Below are 17,936 nucleotides of genomic sequence, written 5' to 3' on the forward strand. Positions count from 1 at the left end.
AATATAGTTTACACGCTGCAAACATGGTGTGATGTAAGAAAAACCAACCTAATCTCTGAAAATAACTCTAATTACAACGCCAACTCTAACAATACATATCAGGACATATGATTTACTGTGGGGAAATTGACCTTATTACTAAGACGTGTTTGATCAGTGTTTAAAGTAAAACATTTCCATTTTTACTTTCTCGTATATACGAAGTATAGAAAAAGTCTTGTAATCGTGCAAAAAAAGATTTCGAGATTTTTGCAAATCTCGTTTTACACCTCACTGATACGGAAAAACATAATTTTGCAATCTTGTCCGTATGCCTGTGTGTATGTGTGTGTGTCTGTGTGTGTGTGTGTAAACACGACAACTTGAGTACTGTTACAGCTAGGTTGATGAAATTTCATATATAAGTATTTTATCAAAATCGAAGATCCGTATCAACTTTTGAGCGATTTCCGATAACCGGAAGTGGTACTTTTTCTACTTTGAATTTTTCAAAAGTCTATAACTTGAGTACTATTTCAGATAGATAAATGAAATTTCACATGTTAGTACAAGATCTAATTCTCTACCTTCTGTCAAAAACGCATGTACTAATAATATTGCACACTAGTATGCACATTTCATGTGTCGTTCACTTGGTGTGCAATTCTTTTTTCTAAGAGATTTTAATCTATTTTAAAAACTTTAAGTATTTAAAATGGAGTTCCCATCCCCTGTTGTTTTATATAAGAATATTCGAGAAAGTTTAGGGGAGATCACTTCCGGTTTATTTACAAGTGTAAAAAAATAGTAAGTAGACTTACTTAGGACAGCAGAAATCATTGCATCCATTCGCCCCACAGATATTCCCAGCAGAGGCAGCCCCACACAGCCCACAGTACTTGAGCAGGAAGTACAAGCCCACTAAAAGCCCCAAAACCAACAGGCACATCAAGATAGCGAAGACAGCAACAAAGGCGTCGTTGTCGAACAAGTTGCTGCTAGCTGTTGTCGTGGATGTGGTGCTGGTGGAGGCGGTGGTGGTGGTCGAGGTGGTGGTGACGGTTGTGGTGGTGGTCACCTGGTAAGTTAGCACGACGGTGCCTTGGGCCGTTCTCTGTGGGGATCCGCCATCTTTACATCTGACAACGAGGCTGTAGCTTTTTCCGGTGTTGGATTCGGGTATTAGACCTATTATAAAAGTAAACTCGTTTAACCTTGCAATAAAAAATAATTAAATGATGTAAATAGTTTGTCGTTATTAGCATAATATAACAAACTATTATTTTATAAAGTGGCTCTTTTCTATTTAAATAAAAGAAACAGAAAATCATTCAGTGATGGATTCTAAACAGACGTTACGGAAAACTGCGCACAATAAAGTGTGCAATGGCATTTTTGTTTTTCTTTTTTAATTCGAGCATTTATAGAAATTAGCCACACAATTACCACATGCACAATGTAACAAAACCCCATTTTATTAATTTTACTTTTTCTGACAAATTTTTGAAGGGGGGGGGGGTGGCGGACACTGTTAAAAGTATATATTTTCTATATACATTCCATTTATTTCGGGGGGTCGACCCCACGAAGGGATGCCTGGAAGAAACACAGGATTAAATCGAAGATGTAGTGCATATACACTGATGCCAAACACCAAACCAAAGACCAATCAAAACGCCCCTTTCATCGACTCACTTGTGTAAGCTATAGCCCCGTCAGTGTATACGGCGATGTAATTGGATGAGTCTGATGGTAGCGCCTGCACAACTTCATAGGACACCAGGTTGTTGGGGGAGGTTAGGTCGTTGTCTTTGGCGGAGAACGTTCCCAGACTGCCCAGGCTGGTCGACTGGTCAGCCTTGAAGGTCAGGGTCTGGGGGTGAGGGGGGGGTGTTTGTTATGGTTGGCTGATGGGTAATGTATTCAATGTGGTGGTTGATTGATACAATGGTTTAATTATGGTTGGTTAATGAGAAATGTATTGACTATTTGGTTCATTGTTACGGTGGTTTAATTATAGTTGGTTGATGGAAAATGTATTGACTGTGATGGTTGATTGATACGAGGGTTTAATTATAGTTGGTTGATGGAAAATGTATTGACTGTGATGGTTGATTGATACGAGGGTTTAATTATAGTTAATTGATGGGTAATGTATTCACTGTGATGGTTGATTGATACAACGGTTTAATTATAGTTGCTTGATGGGTAATGTATTCACTGTGGTGGGTGGTTAATACAATGGTTTAATTATAGTTGATTGATGAGAAATGTATTGACTGTGATGGTTGATTGATACGAGGGTTTAATTATAGTTGATTGATGCGAAATGTATTCACTGTGGTGGTTGGTTGATACGTTGGTTTGATTATGGTTGATTGATGAGAATTGTATTGACTGTGATGGTTCATTGATACGAGGGTTTAACTATAGTTGGTTGATGAGAAATGTATTGACTGTGATGGTTGATTGATACGAGGGTTTAATTATGGTTGGTTGATGAGAAATGTATTGACTATTTGGTTCATTGTTACGAGGGTTTAATTATGGTTGGTTGATGAGAAATGTATTGACTGTGATGGTTGATTGATACGAGGGTTTAATTATAGTTGGTTGATGGGAAATATATTGACTGTGATGCAGTGGCGTAGCGAGGTCGGGTGTCACCCTGTGCGGCACTTAATGGTGTCACCCCCAGAGGCGTAGCGACCCTTCCCGGGGACAAACTTTCAAATTTTCGATTTGCACCCCCACCCCTCAAACTTTCAATTTGCACCCCCCCCCCCCCCCCTCCGTCAAACTTTCAATTTGCACCCCCCCCCCTTGTCAAACTTTCGATTTGCGACCCCCCCCCCTCAAACTTTCGATTTGCACCCCGTACCCTCAAGTTTTTCTCTATATATTTTTGCTATTTTTTGCCTTGGTGTCACCCCCCCCCTAAATGGTGTCACCCGGTGCGATCCGCACACCCCGCCCCCCCCCCCCCACTCGCTACGCCTCTGCTGTGATGGTTGATTGATACGATGGTTTAATTATGGTTGGTTGATGGGAAATGTATTGACTATTTGGTTGATATATAGCCTACAATATTTTAGCTATGGTTGATTGATCAAAAATGTATTGAAAGTAATTGCTCATTAGTACGCGGGTATACATCTGACCAATTCATTTGAATTTTATTGAAAGCGAATATTCATTGATACGGAACTTTAGGTTTTTATTTACTGACGGTACTTGAATATAAGACATTCGTATTTACTTGTGTAACTTAATTTTAAAATTTCGGTAAGAGGGTAATTGTAAGAAACAGCGTATTAAAGAACTAAATAGTTATATCTTTGTATGTAAACATCACAGAAAAATTGTTACTAAACTGTTAAGTTGTATGTGACGATACTTTTCGGTTGTGTGTGATTATACTAAGTTGTATTTGACTATAGTGTAAGGTGTATGTTGTATGTGACAACACTGCTATATTGTATGTGACTATATTGTTATGTTGTATACGGTCATACTTTAACGTTGTATGTGAATAGACTGTTATCTTGTATGCGAATATATTATTATTTTGTATGTGACAACACGGTTCAGTTGCATTTGAATATACTATTATGTTGTAAGTGGCTATACTGTTATTTTATATGCGATTATACTACGTTTTATTTGACTATAATGTAAGATGTATGTTGCATTTGATGACACTGTTATGTTGTAGGTGGCTGTACTGTTACATTGTATATGGCTATATTATTTTCTTGCATGTGAATATACTAGTATGTTGTATGTGGCTATACTATTGTGTGTATTGTATGTATTCGTCTACACTGAAAATTTTAATGTTGCTGTATTATAAAGTTGTATGAGGCGATAACATCGTATATTGCTATACTGTTAAGATATAGCCTACGATACTGTTATATAACCTACAGCTGTGGCACCAAAGCTGCAGGTGTTGTCGTTGGCGTCGTGTATGTTGATGTACACCGGCACGATCTTGTAGGCGCCGTACACGTCAGTTGCCTGGAGTTGCAGGATGACGCTGGTCTGCATGTACGTGCTGGCATCTACGTCATAGTCGACGTTAAAGCTGATGGTCGAGGTTGACCGGTCATACCTGACAGGTGAAAGATTTTAAGTTTAGTTGTTAAGTTTATTGGAAGGTACAATCATATTTTGTAGTTAGTTGACGGGAAAGCAGTGGCGTAGCGAGGTCAAGTGTCACCCGGTGCGGCACTTAATGGTGTCACCCCCCAGAGGCATAGAGACCCTTCCCAGGGACAAACTTTCAAATTTTCGATTTGCACCCCCCCCCCCCTCAAACTTTCGATTTGCACCCCCCCCCTCGAGTTTTTCTCTATATATTTTGCTATTTTTTGCCTTGGTGTCACCCCCCTAAATGGTGTCACCCGGTGCGGTCCGCACCCCCAACCCCCCCCCCCTCGCTACGCCCCTGCGAGAAAGTACCAATATTGGTAATATTGAAGTTTCAAAAGGGTCGGCGTCGCCGAGTTGGTAAAGCTCATAGTCGCTAAATCAAAAATTCTCGAGTTCGAACCCTCATTCAGATGAAGCTCGACAGCTGGGGACAGCAACCCATCTAAGAGAGACAACCCCAAAATCAAACAACTGCTGCCTTGTAGTTTGTTCTTGGCTTATCAAAGGCTATGGAAGCAAATCCTAAATAGAAAAGCGGACTGAAATCGGAGTCGTGTCTATATGGCGCATAACAGTTTGACACGTAATATTTAATCCCTTCCAACACTAGCATTAAGAATGAAAAAGAAAGAAGAAAAGGCCTTGCCATTAATTATGTAGTGAAAACTTCACATATTATAAATTTTCAAAGTTTAGTCGGATTTAAAAGAATGTATTATGTAGTGTTTTAAGAAAGTATTAAATTTAATATTAGTTAAAAATTAATCATATAAAAGTTCTCATGTGGTAATTAAAGATTTATCAATTTAAAACAGGACAAAATTATTCTAGAATTTAAATTTATATGGCGTTGAACATTGGGCCCTTTTCTCACCAATGTTACCTTCTTTTTTCTTTCTCTCTTCTTAAGGTGGGGTAGTTCGGGCATGAACTAGGCTTCAAAAGTTAGCAAGGACGCGTTCTAGACCCCGTCGTCCTTGTCCTCCCTACCCCTCCTAACCCTACCTTGCCTAACCCTACCCTTGCCTAACGCTACCTTGCCTAACTCTACCTTGCCTTACCCTACCCTACCTTGCCTTACCATACCCTACTTAACGCTAACCTACCTAACCCTACCTTGCCTTTCCCAACGTTGCCTTACCCTAACCCTACCCTACCTAACCCTACTCTACCTAAACCTACCCAACCCTACCCAACCATACTCTGCCTTAACCTACCCCACCTTACCCTACCCTGCCCTACCCTACGCTAACCCTAACCGTACCTAAATCGATTACTGTTGTTCCCACTGACAAAGGCCACAGAAGTGATCAAGTCGCCCTCTGGGTCGACTATAACAGCATTCAGGTTACACGATGATCCACCAGTCTAGAGAGGATGATAATCAACACACCAATTTACAACATCGTTAAAACAAACATACTTTAATGTCTTATATTACGGTAATGATCATACACATTTTATAAATAACAACAGAGCATTAATGTTACCATGTACCGAAAATCAGGTAAAAAAATAACGATTGAATAATTTGTATTTCTTAGCCATTCCCACATAGTTTAACTGCAACTATTCGCGATTCATTTATTGCAACCCTTACTTCTTCCGGTCTAAGTTAGGTTTAATGTTTGATTAACGGTAAAAGTATCGTTATCAACTCTACCAGCTAAGCTTATATGATGGTGAAAAGTGTAGAATGGTAAAAGGTACAACTTATCAATACCTTTATTACATTTCCACAGTGTATTCGCGGAGACTCGAGATTTAATTATCTAACGACTAAACATAACGTAATATTCTTAGTGGTAGTTCTATTAAACCAAAACAGTCAGGGTCCCTAACACTAACACTAAATCTATCTGAAATTTAAAATCTAACACATACTCTTGCCCTAACTTTATGCCTAATTATACCCCCCCCCCCCCCCCCAAAAAAAATCATATATGTATTGGTAAACTAAAACTAATTGTCAATATATGTTTTGCGAACAGGTGGGTATGGCTAAGCCATTAGAACCAAGTATATCTTACAAACAAATGCTTACATTACTCTCGTCTAGGTCACAGTAGTAGGCGATTTCATCAAATGTGGGAGGTTCGTTCACGTTCTGAACATTCAGCGTCAGTACATCACCTTGTGAGTCTCTGTTGGAAGTGGTTTGTTTTAAAACTTGTCTTAAGACATGTTATAAAACATGTTTTAAAACATGTATTAAAGTTGTCTTAAAACTTGTGTTCAAACTTGTCTTAAACATGTATTAAACATGTCTTACGTTATGTCTTAAAGCATGTCTTTAAGCAGAGGCGTAGCGACCCTTCCCGGCGCCCGGGGACATACTTTCAATTTGGCGCCCCCCCCCCCCCCTAAGGTCGGCGCCCGGGGACATATGTCCCCCCGCCCCCCCCCCCCCCCCCCTCGCTACGCTACTGTCTTTAAGCATGTCTTAAAACACGTCTTGAAACCTAAACATGTTTTGAACCGTCTTAATAGATGTCTTAAAACATTAAGGCATGTCTTAAAGCATGTCTTAAAATATGTCTTAAAACATGTCGCAATACAAGTCTTAAAAGTTGTCTAAAACATGTTTTGAACCATGTTTTAAAAAAAAGTTTTAAAACCACGTATAAAATATATTTTAAAGCCAGTGTTTCTTCCACTGCTTCCAGGGGAGCACTTGATATTTTCGGGGAGAAGGACAATATTTTCCTGGGGGGAGGCGGACACAGGTAAAGTATGTTTCCTATATGAATTCCATTTCCTTCGAGGGGGGGGGGGAGAAGAGATGCCTGGAAGAAACTCTGCTTAAAACATGTATTAAAACATGTCTTAAAACATCTAGTTAAAGACATGTATTTACAACACTTCCACGCCGAAAATGATGAAAACAGGTTCAAACGTGTTACAAGTGTCTATAGAAAAAATGTCAACATCTGGAACTTACAAAAAGCCATCATTGAGTACACACGTTATCTTGTACTGGTTGATTGTCTCGTAGTCCAGCGGGTTGGTAACGCCAGTCAGGGTTGACAACCTGAGCTTGTGGGCTGGAGGGAAGTTCAAACAACATAAACACTTGCATTATGCAGTAGTCTCCTAATGTATTAGAACTTGTACTTTAGTATAAATAAACTGTACAAATATTAGAGTTTTACGAATAAAGGAGTAGCGATGCTATTAGGTGCAAGTAGAGACTTGCGGGTCCTTGGATCTACAACAGTGGTTCTTAATCTGGGTTCGATATAACACCATCGTTCTAGAATATTCTAGAAATAAGAACGTCTTTGAATATGCCTTGATGTAATGGGTGTTGGAGTCAGGGAAAGTATTTGGTGCTAGCTACTTAATTTAATTCTCAAATGGCCATACAAAAGATTCAGGTCAATTCTACTACATCTGCACTATGACCTTTCAGATCTGAAAATGTATTTTACTTTAAAGCAGACAATGGCTCCAACAGGAGACACAATCTGTACGTCCTACTTACAAGTAAGCTTCTCGAAGTTTCTGTCATTAATTTTTGGTGGACATTTTAAAGTAATTTCATCTCCTAGAAATGGGGTTTATTTTTTTACTTTCTCGTATATACGAAGTATAGAGAGAGTCTAGTAATCGTGCAAATTGTAATTTTTACAAATCTCGAAGTTTTACACCTCACTGATACGGAAAAACATAATTTTTGCAATATTGTCCGTATGTCTGTGTGTCTGTGCGTGTGTCTGTGTGTGTGTGTGTCTGTGTGTGTGTAAACACGATAACTTGAGTACCGTTACAGCTAGGTTGAGGAAATTTCATATATAGGTATTTTATCAAAATCGTAGATCCTGATCAACTTTTGAGCAATTCCCGATAACCGGAAGTGGTACTTTTTCTACTTTGAATTTTTCAAAAGCCAATAAATTGAGTACTATTTCAGATAGATGAATGAAATTTCACACGTAAGTAAAAAATCTAATTTTCTACCTTCTATCAAATTTTGAGTACTTTCCGTTGACCGGAAGTACTAATTTACGCTATTTCTGATTTCTCAGAAAAACGCATGTAAATTTATAAAGTACTAATAATATTGGGCACTATTATGCACATTTTATTTTGGCGTTCGCTTGGTGCGCAATTCTTTTTGTACTAGATTTTATTCTATTTTCAAAAGTTTAAGTAAACAAAAATCATGTCTATATTCCGAGTTGCCATCCCACGTAGTGTTATATTAGAATATTCGAGAAAGTTTTGGGGAGATCACTCCCGGTTTATTTTATAAGCAATACCACATTGAACAATCTTAAAAACAACGGCATAAGTTTAAATGCCTGTTGTTTTTTTTTTAATAAAACTCGGCATTCCTAAATTGTCGAGTTTTCCAAATATTTATCACGTGACCTGAACTAGCGAATCCACTCACTTCCTGACTCGTATGTAAACTTGTACTGCTCACCGCTGGGTACCACCGTGCATGTCGGGATCTGGGGCACGGTATAGTCACTGCAGGTAGAAACAATTATCATTAATTAATTAATCATAACATAGGGGTTTATTGAAAAAAAGAAGTAAAGTCCTCTTTCAAACTGTATGGTCAAAGAGGCATGTTAAATAGAGTTCATATATTTCTGTGACTTTGGCATATATGAATGGATAATGTGGTCAGCACTATGCCCATCCGCCTTTAGTTTACCTAACGTGAGTCAGGTACCCATCGTAGCTGAGTGAACTCAGGAGGTCTTACGGACTGGAGCCCGCGATATTCGAACTCGACACATTCCGGTTAGAAGTCGACCATTATAGCGTATCGTATAGACTAGACCTGTTTGCAGCTTGTGTGAGGGCTAGTGATCTATACGAGTGATACATTATAATTGCATGTAAATAATTATACTGTGGGTGGCGGCAGAAAAAGAGGATCCCTAGCATATAAAAGTTTGAACTGAGGGGAGTGTCTATATAAAGAAAAATATCTTATACCATTCTAAAGATATATTTATTGAAGAGAAGAAGAGGGAGCGATCAAGTTGGAAAATCAGAACATACCTTATGTAGTAAAACACAGTGATTAGCATAATGAGCTTTTATTAAAAAAACAACATTACATTTAGAATGACAAACTATACCAAAACAAATATTTACAGATCTGAAAACGTCAGCGTCATAATGTTGTATCCACTGGCTTCATTTTCTAGAATGTTCAGCGTGGCTGGCAGATTTGTTATCTGTGGTCTGGCGTTCATATCTGTGAAGGAGATCAGAGGTGTAAAATTTCCACTTTAGACCTATCTAGTCATTGGGCAGAGAAAGTAGAGTTGATATATTTCTTGAAGGGATTAACTGGTCAGCACTATGCCCAGATGCCTTTACTTTCCATAACACCATCAGAGATGGGTGGACTCATACACGTTCCAGTTACTTGAACCCACATTCGAACTCGAGACTTTCTGGTAAACTGTCTAACGCTCTACTACTCTATATCACAGGTATGAGGGATCTTAAATATTTGATGTAGTCTAAATTCTAAGGTAGACAGTTTTTGTGACTGGGGGGATGGTATATGTAGATATCGGCGACAATGTTTATTTTATAATCATTATATAGACAAATATTTATTCAATTTTAGCTGTTGTTTTGTTTTTCTTAAATAACTAAAATTACGAAAAAGATTCAGTTTTACTGAGAATGCCTTCAGGGTGATCGGTCGTTCCTACTGCTCCCCTACTACTTCACGTTGGACTCGAATCCCCAGGGGAAGAGGAAAGCTAGGAAATCCTGGAGGAGGACCCGTACAAGGCAAGTACTGCCGGGCTTACAAGGGGGCAGATAAGGAGAGCTGCCCATAGCTGAGTGCCGTACAGAGGTCTGACTGCAGCGCTTTGCTCCCCAGGGGCCACAAAGGAATAAGAAGAACGGCGCTTAATAGTGTCAGAAGACATATGGGGATAATATTGACCTAAATGTGTTCCAGCATTTTTTTAAGTGGTGTTGCATTTTTTTAAATTTTACATAAACGTTTCAAAAATATTATTTAAATGCACTATATTTCTTTAAACATTTTTTAGAAAGAAACTGCATATAATTGTGTTAGTTGCCTAGCTAACAATATACCGCGTTCAAATAATAAAATGAAATTTGTAAAAGTAGATTCGTTTTCGTTCCACACACGTCTTATAAACGACTTCATCATAAATACAATGTCTCATGAATGATTTAATGAATGATTTAATGAATGATTTAATGAATGATTTCATGGTTCACACAAGTTTTGTCATTGACTTACTGGTTATCGTGATAAATATTTCAAAGTCATTGACTGTGTTGACTTTGTCTTTTACTGTGACTGTAACAACGATGTATTTCTCGGTTGCTGCCCTTAGATCAATCGTTGTGGAGATTAACCCATCCTCTGTAGAGATAATAACGACATGTTACATACAATGTTACATATTTTATGTTATATAAAATATTACATAAAATAATACATACAAAATATTACATGGAGCTACATAAAATATTACATAGAATGTAACATAAAAAATCAACTAAATAAAACACAAAATATTACATTGAGTTCCATAAAATGCTACATAAAATGCTACACAAATTACTAAATTAATTGTTACATTAACTGTTAATATTGCATATTACATAAAACGTTACACAAAGTGGCACATAAAATACTACTCAATAAGTATGTTATATTTCAATCACTATTTAAAGCAGTGTTCAGATTTCGGTTATCACCGCCCTCTCAATACTAGCATTCCTATAGATCCATTGGCAACATAGGGACGCAAACACACCTGTCCATTGTACTGTTAGACGATTCCTCCAAGTTTGGACCATAACATTCCGGCTAATTGTGCTTCATTGACAACTGATCTGTTACATGATTATTTTTTTATGCCTACCTGTTTTACGCCTTCATTAGGGATAGATATCAGAATGTAAGTATTCTCTATTTTCTAATTTCCCCATTCGTGCCCCAAATCACATGTGGCAGATGAAGTAGAGTCAATCTGTTTCAATGAACGGCACTTAGTTTCCCTAAAATTAGTCCGGTATCCATCATAGCTGGGTGGACTCAGGGGCATCTTAAAAACGAACTCGTAACTTTCGGTTTAGCAGTCATAAGCTCTACCATTCTACCACGCCGATCCCACGATCTAATTCATGTTGATCTATCTCTTTATATATATAAATAATTCTCTTCTGGGAGACGCTAGAAAACAAGCTGTAAACGCGCTCCCTACCACCCCCACCCTACATGGTCTTAGTGAGCTGTGTTCACTCTAAATGTTTACAAGCAGAGCCGGGTTTAGTGACGACTAATAGGGGCAGATAATTTAGTTTAAAACGATTTTAAAAGTAGGGGGGGGGGGGGGGAGGAAGGGGGGGGGGTTTATGGTCCTTAACGTGCTACTTATAGTGTTTTAAAGAAATATTTTCAGTGGCAGCGTTGGTACCGTCGAATTCACAAATTATGAATTACTGAATAGTAGAAAAAACAACAACTAATTAGCGACGTATGTTTTGCCGCGGGCCGGCTCGTTAATCTATAATTATCTATTTCGTCAGTTCGATGTATATGATGTTAAAACACTTACTTGAACCTATGCTGAAGTAATTAACAGATGGCGAGGTGGATATGGAGAAAGTCAAAGGGTCGTTTTCTGCATCTGTGGCCGTGACGGTGTAGATCACTTCGCCGGCAGCGTAAGGTTTTGTGGCGTCGAGGGTCAGAGTTTCTGGAGAAAGTTTTGTAAAGAGATCGTAATTTTATAGGCCGTTTTATAAAGCTTCTGTTACATATAAGTTTATTTCGGTCTTGGTTATTGTGTTGCGAAGTTGCTTGTTTGCATTTAAGGATAAATAAAATGAATACATTTTGCAATTTTTATATGATTTTTTTTTTCTTTATTGGTTACCGGCAGTCGCTTTACAAGGAGAAGGTAAATCAGTATGTTAACTGTAGCGACTTGTTTTTCTTCTTCTTCGTTTTAAATTTTTGAGCCGGAGGATTTAGACAACAAGCCTTACTTACGTATTCAAGTAAAATTGATAAAAATATATTTAATTGGAAAAAAAATACAACTTTTTATACTTAGAACACATCCAGTGTTACTTATTTATTAAAATATAGCTTTTTTTGAAAATGCCTTCTCAATCAACACTAACAAGTAAGTGACTTCACGCTTTTGAAATCGTATTTTACCTTGTGCACGCCATCTTGTCGGCACCAAATCTCTGATACACCTACCCAAAATAACGTCAACAAATGTGCAACTCCCCCTACCTCCAAAACTGATGTCACGTAATTTTTTTTAACATTATCATAACCTTTACCCCCCCCCCCCCCGAACATGACTTTTTCATCCTCCTCTTTTAAAAAAAAAAACCTCGACTATCTTCTATCGAAAACGAATATTCTTTGTTATTGTTTTTCCATACCTAAGCTGAATATAAAAGCTACGTCATACGTTATACAACCGACCTGTGCCCTTAGTCACACATCGTCAACCCCCCCCCCCCCCACCCCCCTCTCACCTTAAAAGCAGGGTGACGTAATTTATAACGGGTTCTCCTTCGTTCTTAATTTTAGTGTTGAAAGGGATTCTCTCAAACACAATTAAGTATACGTGTCAATTTGTTATGCGCCATATCGGACGTCGACTCCAATTTCATCATGCTTTTTGTTTTGGATTTGCTTCCAACCTTTGTCCAACCAAGAACAAACTACAAGACAGCAGATGTTTGATTTTGGAGTTGTCTCCCTTAGATGAGTGGCTGTCCCCAGCTAACGAGCCTCATCTACCCTGAGGTTCGAACTCGGGACTTATCGGTTCAGCAACCATTAGCTTAACCGACCCGACCACGCCAACATAACGGGTTCAAATATGGTGACTTTATTTCAGAAGGTTCAAGATGTTTCGCAAAAACTAAAACACAGCCTACCTCGCGGATAGTTTGTGTTTTTTATCTCAGGCGCCTGATTCTGTTGAACATCTACCTCGAGGGTTGCTGTAGCCGTGGCGTTGTCGTAGGTGTTCCGGCACTCTATGGTGATGCTGTAGGTGGGGGTTGTTTTAAAGGACAGCGTGCCGCCCTGTGCTTGACCTGTGTAGTAGCACCAGTAGCCTGGAGGATAAGAGTTTACACATGTAGCCTTTAGCATAGGTGGTAGTCATTCTTGTGTCAGACATGTAAGCTAAAATCAGAAGGAGCCTGAAAGATAGTAGCTGGTAGCATTTCTAGCATAAAAAAAACAGATTCTTCCAGGCATTTCTACGCCCCCCCCCCCCTCTCAGAACGAAATGAAATGTATATTTAGAAAATATATACTTTTAACAGTGTCCGCCCCCCCCCCCCACGGAAAATTTAGACCGCCCCCTCCACCCGAAAATTCCAAGTGCCCCCCCCCCCCCCCCCGGAGAAAAAGTATGGAAGAAACACAGATCAAAAATAAAAACTAGCATCAATAGTAGCCTGAAAGATAGTAGCTAGCAGTCTTTCTAGTATCTAAGTGTAAGCTAGAATCAATAGCAGCTGGTAGCATAGTAGCAGGTAGCCATTCTAGCATCATAAATTTTATATAAGCTAGAATCCAAAGCAGCCTGAAGTAGAGTAGTTAGTAGCTGTTGTATCCTAGTATATTAGCATATTTTGCATCCACAAAATCTTTCTGCTATGACAACATTTTTCCGAGGTTATTTTTCTTTTCCTTTTTTTTGGATTTAAGATGTTTTCAAAGCAAGGGAAAAAACTGTGTGGCTATAGTTTTTATCTTACAAGGTTTACATAGCAGTTTCACGAAATATCTAAACACTGCATAAAACATTATTTAGGAACTTTGGAACTAAAAAACAAAATCGGAGTTAGAACATACTAGTTTTAATTTTAAAAATCTAAAACATAAGCTTGTATCATTAAGTAGCATGAAACATATTAGTTAGTAGTATATAAAAATATAAGTGAGGATCAAATTTTAGGATGAAACATTCTTCCTATTTGAATTAGTTTTCAAAACATTACATAAGCAGTAATAGTAAAAATATTAGCGTGAAGCAATATTGGCTTCAAACATAATATGTTTCATGCAGCTGTTTCCCAAAAACATTAGTGAACGGAACATTCTAATACGGCCACTATATTTTAACAATAGCTCTTGTATGACACGTTGGTAAACATTGCACCCCACAATCTGTGTGTACTTAGTGTATTCTGAGTGACAGAAATATGGCCCTGTTGATATGAAGTCCTGTTATAATTTTATCTAGTTATGATCGTTCTGTTAAAGGTTTATGGTACCATGTATAAACAAACTTTGGGTTAATTATTGATGTCGTAAACGTTAGATGTATGTGAGTACAAGGACGAGAGGTTTTAATCAATATCTTATCAAATATATGACTTGGTATCAATTTTAAGAAAGTTATTATAGATTAGTTTTTATTTTAAATAAGATATGGGAATATATTTACATTATTGTCTTCTTCTACATAACGCAAGATCTTAAAATAACTCCACAGTTAAAATAACATCGTTTTGGATGTTGTAGATGTTTTTGTTACTCAAATGTAAAATCTGAATTATTGTACGGGGTTGAAAGTTGACGATCGACAAAATGGTGCTGGCACAATCTATGTTTTTAAAATAAAGCCTTCGGCGAATATATTCAAATATAAACTGTTTTGAAAACAATATGGTTACGCTCAAGTCACAATCAGAGTTTCTTCCAGGCATCTCTTCGGGGGGGGGGGGGGGGCTTTAGCTCCCCCGAAAAAATTTTACCGCCCCCCCCCCCCCCCCAAACAAAATGAAATTTATATAATTTATATAGAAAATATATACTTTTAACAGTGTCCGCTCCCCCCCCCCCCCGAAGAAAGTTTACCGCCCCCCCCCCGAAAAGTGCCCCCCCCCCCCCCCCCGGAGAAAAAAGTCTGGAAGAAACACTGGTCACAATGGAGCTAAAAAAATGTAGAGAATGTGGACATGGATAGGCAACACAATGAGGAAATTAGTTTCTAGTATTATGAGACTAAACAGGTCATGGAATCCACAAGGATCAAGAAAGAGAATGAGAGTAGCGCAGAGAAATAGAAAATGATATGAAAATTTGCAGAGGCGTAGCGAGGGGGGGGGGCGGGGGGGACATATGTCCCCGGGCGCCGACCTTAGGGGGGGGGGCGCCAAATTAAAAGTTTGAGGGAGGGTGCAAATGAAAAGTTCGAGGAGGTTGCAAATTGAAAGTTTGTCCCCGGGCGCCGTGAAGGGTCCCTACGCCTCTGAAAATTTGTGAAACAGATTTGGGAAGAAATGGGAAAATAAAGCAAAGTACAGAAAAAAAAATGGAAAGATGTTGTAAATAACCTCTGTTTTTTTGGGAGCAGAAAAGGGTAAATAAGAAGAAATACACTATTATGTGCAAGTGCATTGCTTATATCGATAACTGTGGACGATATAATTAATTAATATTTATATTGGAGGTTACTCACCAGTGAGGGGTGGCTTATTCCAGACAGTGAATGGACCATTGGCGGGGGTCATGTCTTTGACATTACAAATACAGGCATCACCTGCGTTGCTGCATTTTACCTGCAGGGTGAGTAGACAAAAATCAAATCAGTGACGTTATATGGCAGAGCTATCAATTAGTATCTACAATGTAATGTGAACTGGTTCACTGTTTCCAGTGGCGGATGATTTAGACCCCATCGTATTTTCATCCAGGCACTTGTCTCGCTTACAGCATGTAATTTGGTAATCGTGATCACAGCCTTGGTGGGTGACTTAATGTACGCATTGCACACACTGGTCACAAAAGGCATACTAAGTATGCGTACATATACATCGCGAAAAATATACACATATACATATATGTTAAATAACGACGATTCTTATGTATATATATATATATATATATATATATATATATATATATATATATATATATATATATATATATATATAAAGAGAGAGAGAGAGAGATCAATGGTTCATGTTAGTTAATGCGAAAAGCACAAGAGCTACCTCTTAACTTACCTGTACTAATGTTGTCTCGATAATTGTGTCTTCATGTATGTTCACTGGCTTTGTAAACGGTAAAATTACCTGTCCAATGTAAAAAGAAACCGACATGGTTAAAATAAATTGTGATTCCAGTGTTGAAAGTCAGACAACACAGAGCAGTGAAGCTTTGAATAAATCATGTTAGTAGAACGCATCTGATTTTACTACTTACTACCAACACTGAAGTTGATAACATAAGAATTATCCGAAACCTAAGACAATTTTTTAATCTCACACTCAGCATACAGCAGAGCACTAAATATAAACCAATTATATATATATATATATATATATATATATAGAGAGAGAGAGAGAGAGAGAGAGAGAAACAGGCAGACAGATAGACAGACAGACAGATAGACAGACAGACAGATAGACAGACAGACAGACAGACAGACAGACAGACAGACAGACAGACAGACAGACAGACAGACAGACAGACAGACAGACAGACAGACAGACAGACAGACAGACAGACAGACAGACAGACAGACAGACAGACAGACAGACAGACAGACAGACAGACAGACAGACAGACAGACAGACAGACAGACAGACAGACAGACAGACAGACAGACAGACAGACAGACAGACAGACAGACAGACAGACAGACAGACAGACAGACAGACAGACAGACAGACAGACAGACAGACAGACAGACAGACAGACAGACAGACAGACAGACAGACAGACAGACAGACAGACAGACAGACAGACAGACAGACAGACAGACAGACAGACAGACAGACAGACAGACAGACAGACAGACAGACAGACAGACAGACAGACAGACAGACAGACAGACAGACAGACAGACAGACAGACAGACAGACAGACAGACAGACAGACAGACAGACAGACAGACAGACAGACAGACAGACAGACAGACAGACAGACAGACAGACAGACAGACAGACAGACAGACAGACAGAATAAGCACTTGGTACATATAATTCTAATATTATATTAAACAAAGTATAAACTTACAGGAGTTTGAGCGAACACTTGAATCACAAGAGCCAAAGTTAACATCAACACATTGGTCACCATCCCGGCCATTTTATTTGGCCGTTGGTGTATATTTAAATCGGTATCTTTCTTTATCCGACGCTAATTATTAATAATATGAAACCGTATAAATAAATACTCACAATCTAAATATTAAACGAGAGCTTTTTTTGAAGTTTAACTAGAGCTTTATTTTTCTTAATAAATGATAGTTTTCTTTTACTTTTTGTGGCGCAAAGTTTTACATTTTTTATTCACTTTTAACAATCTAAATACCTGTTTGTTTGTGCTTTTGTAAAAGTTAATAACATTTTTCAACTCTAAAACATACTATACCACTTATAATCAGAGTTCATATTATGTAGATTTTAAAATCTGCACACAATTAAAGTCGATACTATTTCACTAAAGAAAAACTTTGAAAAATGCACAAAGCTAAACTGTCACTCTTCAAAACAAGTTTTTACTAAGTCCAAGTCCAACCAGATCAGCATTGAGTAACGATTGAAGGCCTAATCCAAAACGAAATGGCACTACTTCAGTGTCAATATTCCACGACGCGTTTATCTCAATAACTCTAAGAGCCTTTAAAAGACCAGACGATTGGCACGGAAGTGAATTCAATAACCGTTTAGTGCCGACGGTAAACAGACAGGTGCGTCACACTTGTGTCACACAGCCGATCAAGCGTGACAAAAGCTTTTTAACTTTTCTGGACTGAAGAGCTTCGCCTCTACTGCCGGGG

At 38.3% G+C, this 17,936-nt stretch overlaps 1 protein-coding gene across 1 annotated transcript; it reads right to left on the reverse strand.

The window, feature by feature from the left end:
* Positions 1-796: 796 nt before the first annotated feature.
* Positions 797-17,382, reverse strand: LOC131943546 (protocadherin Fat 4-like). Its single transcript, XM_059303723.1, has 14 exons — positions 17,171-17,382; positions 16,156-16,224; positions 15,609-15,708; positions 13,066-13,248; positions 11,718-11,858; positions 10,391-10,516; positions 9,250-9,352; positions 8,531-8,610; positions 7,076-7,178; positions 6,179-6,278; positions 5,399-5,502; positions 3,907-4,093; positions 1,675-1,852; positions 797-1,167 (listed from the first exon to the last, which is right to left on the reverse strand). The coding sequence occupies exons 1-14, from the start codon at positions 17,240-17,242 to the stop codon at positions 797-799; spliced, it is 1,917 nt and encodes a 638-aa protein (XP_059159706.1). The 5' UTR covers positions 17,243-17,382.
* Between the last annotated feature and the right edge of the window lie 554 nt (positions 17,383-17,936).

The sequence above is a fragment of the Physella acuta genome, unplaced genomic scaffold, assembly GCF_028476545.2.
Source record: "Physella acuta isolate Inbredline_101_S28 unplaced genomic scaffold, ASM2847654v3 ptg000461l, whole genome shotgun sequence".
NCBI lineage: Eukaryota > Metazoa > Mollusca > Gastropoda > Physidae > Physella > Physella acuta.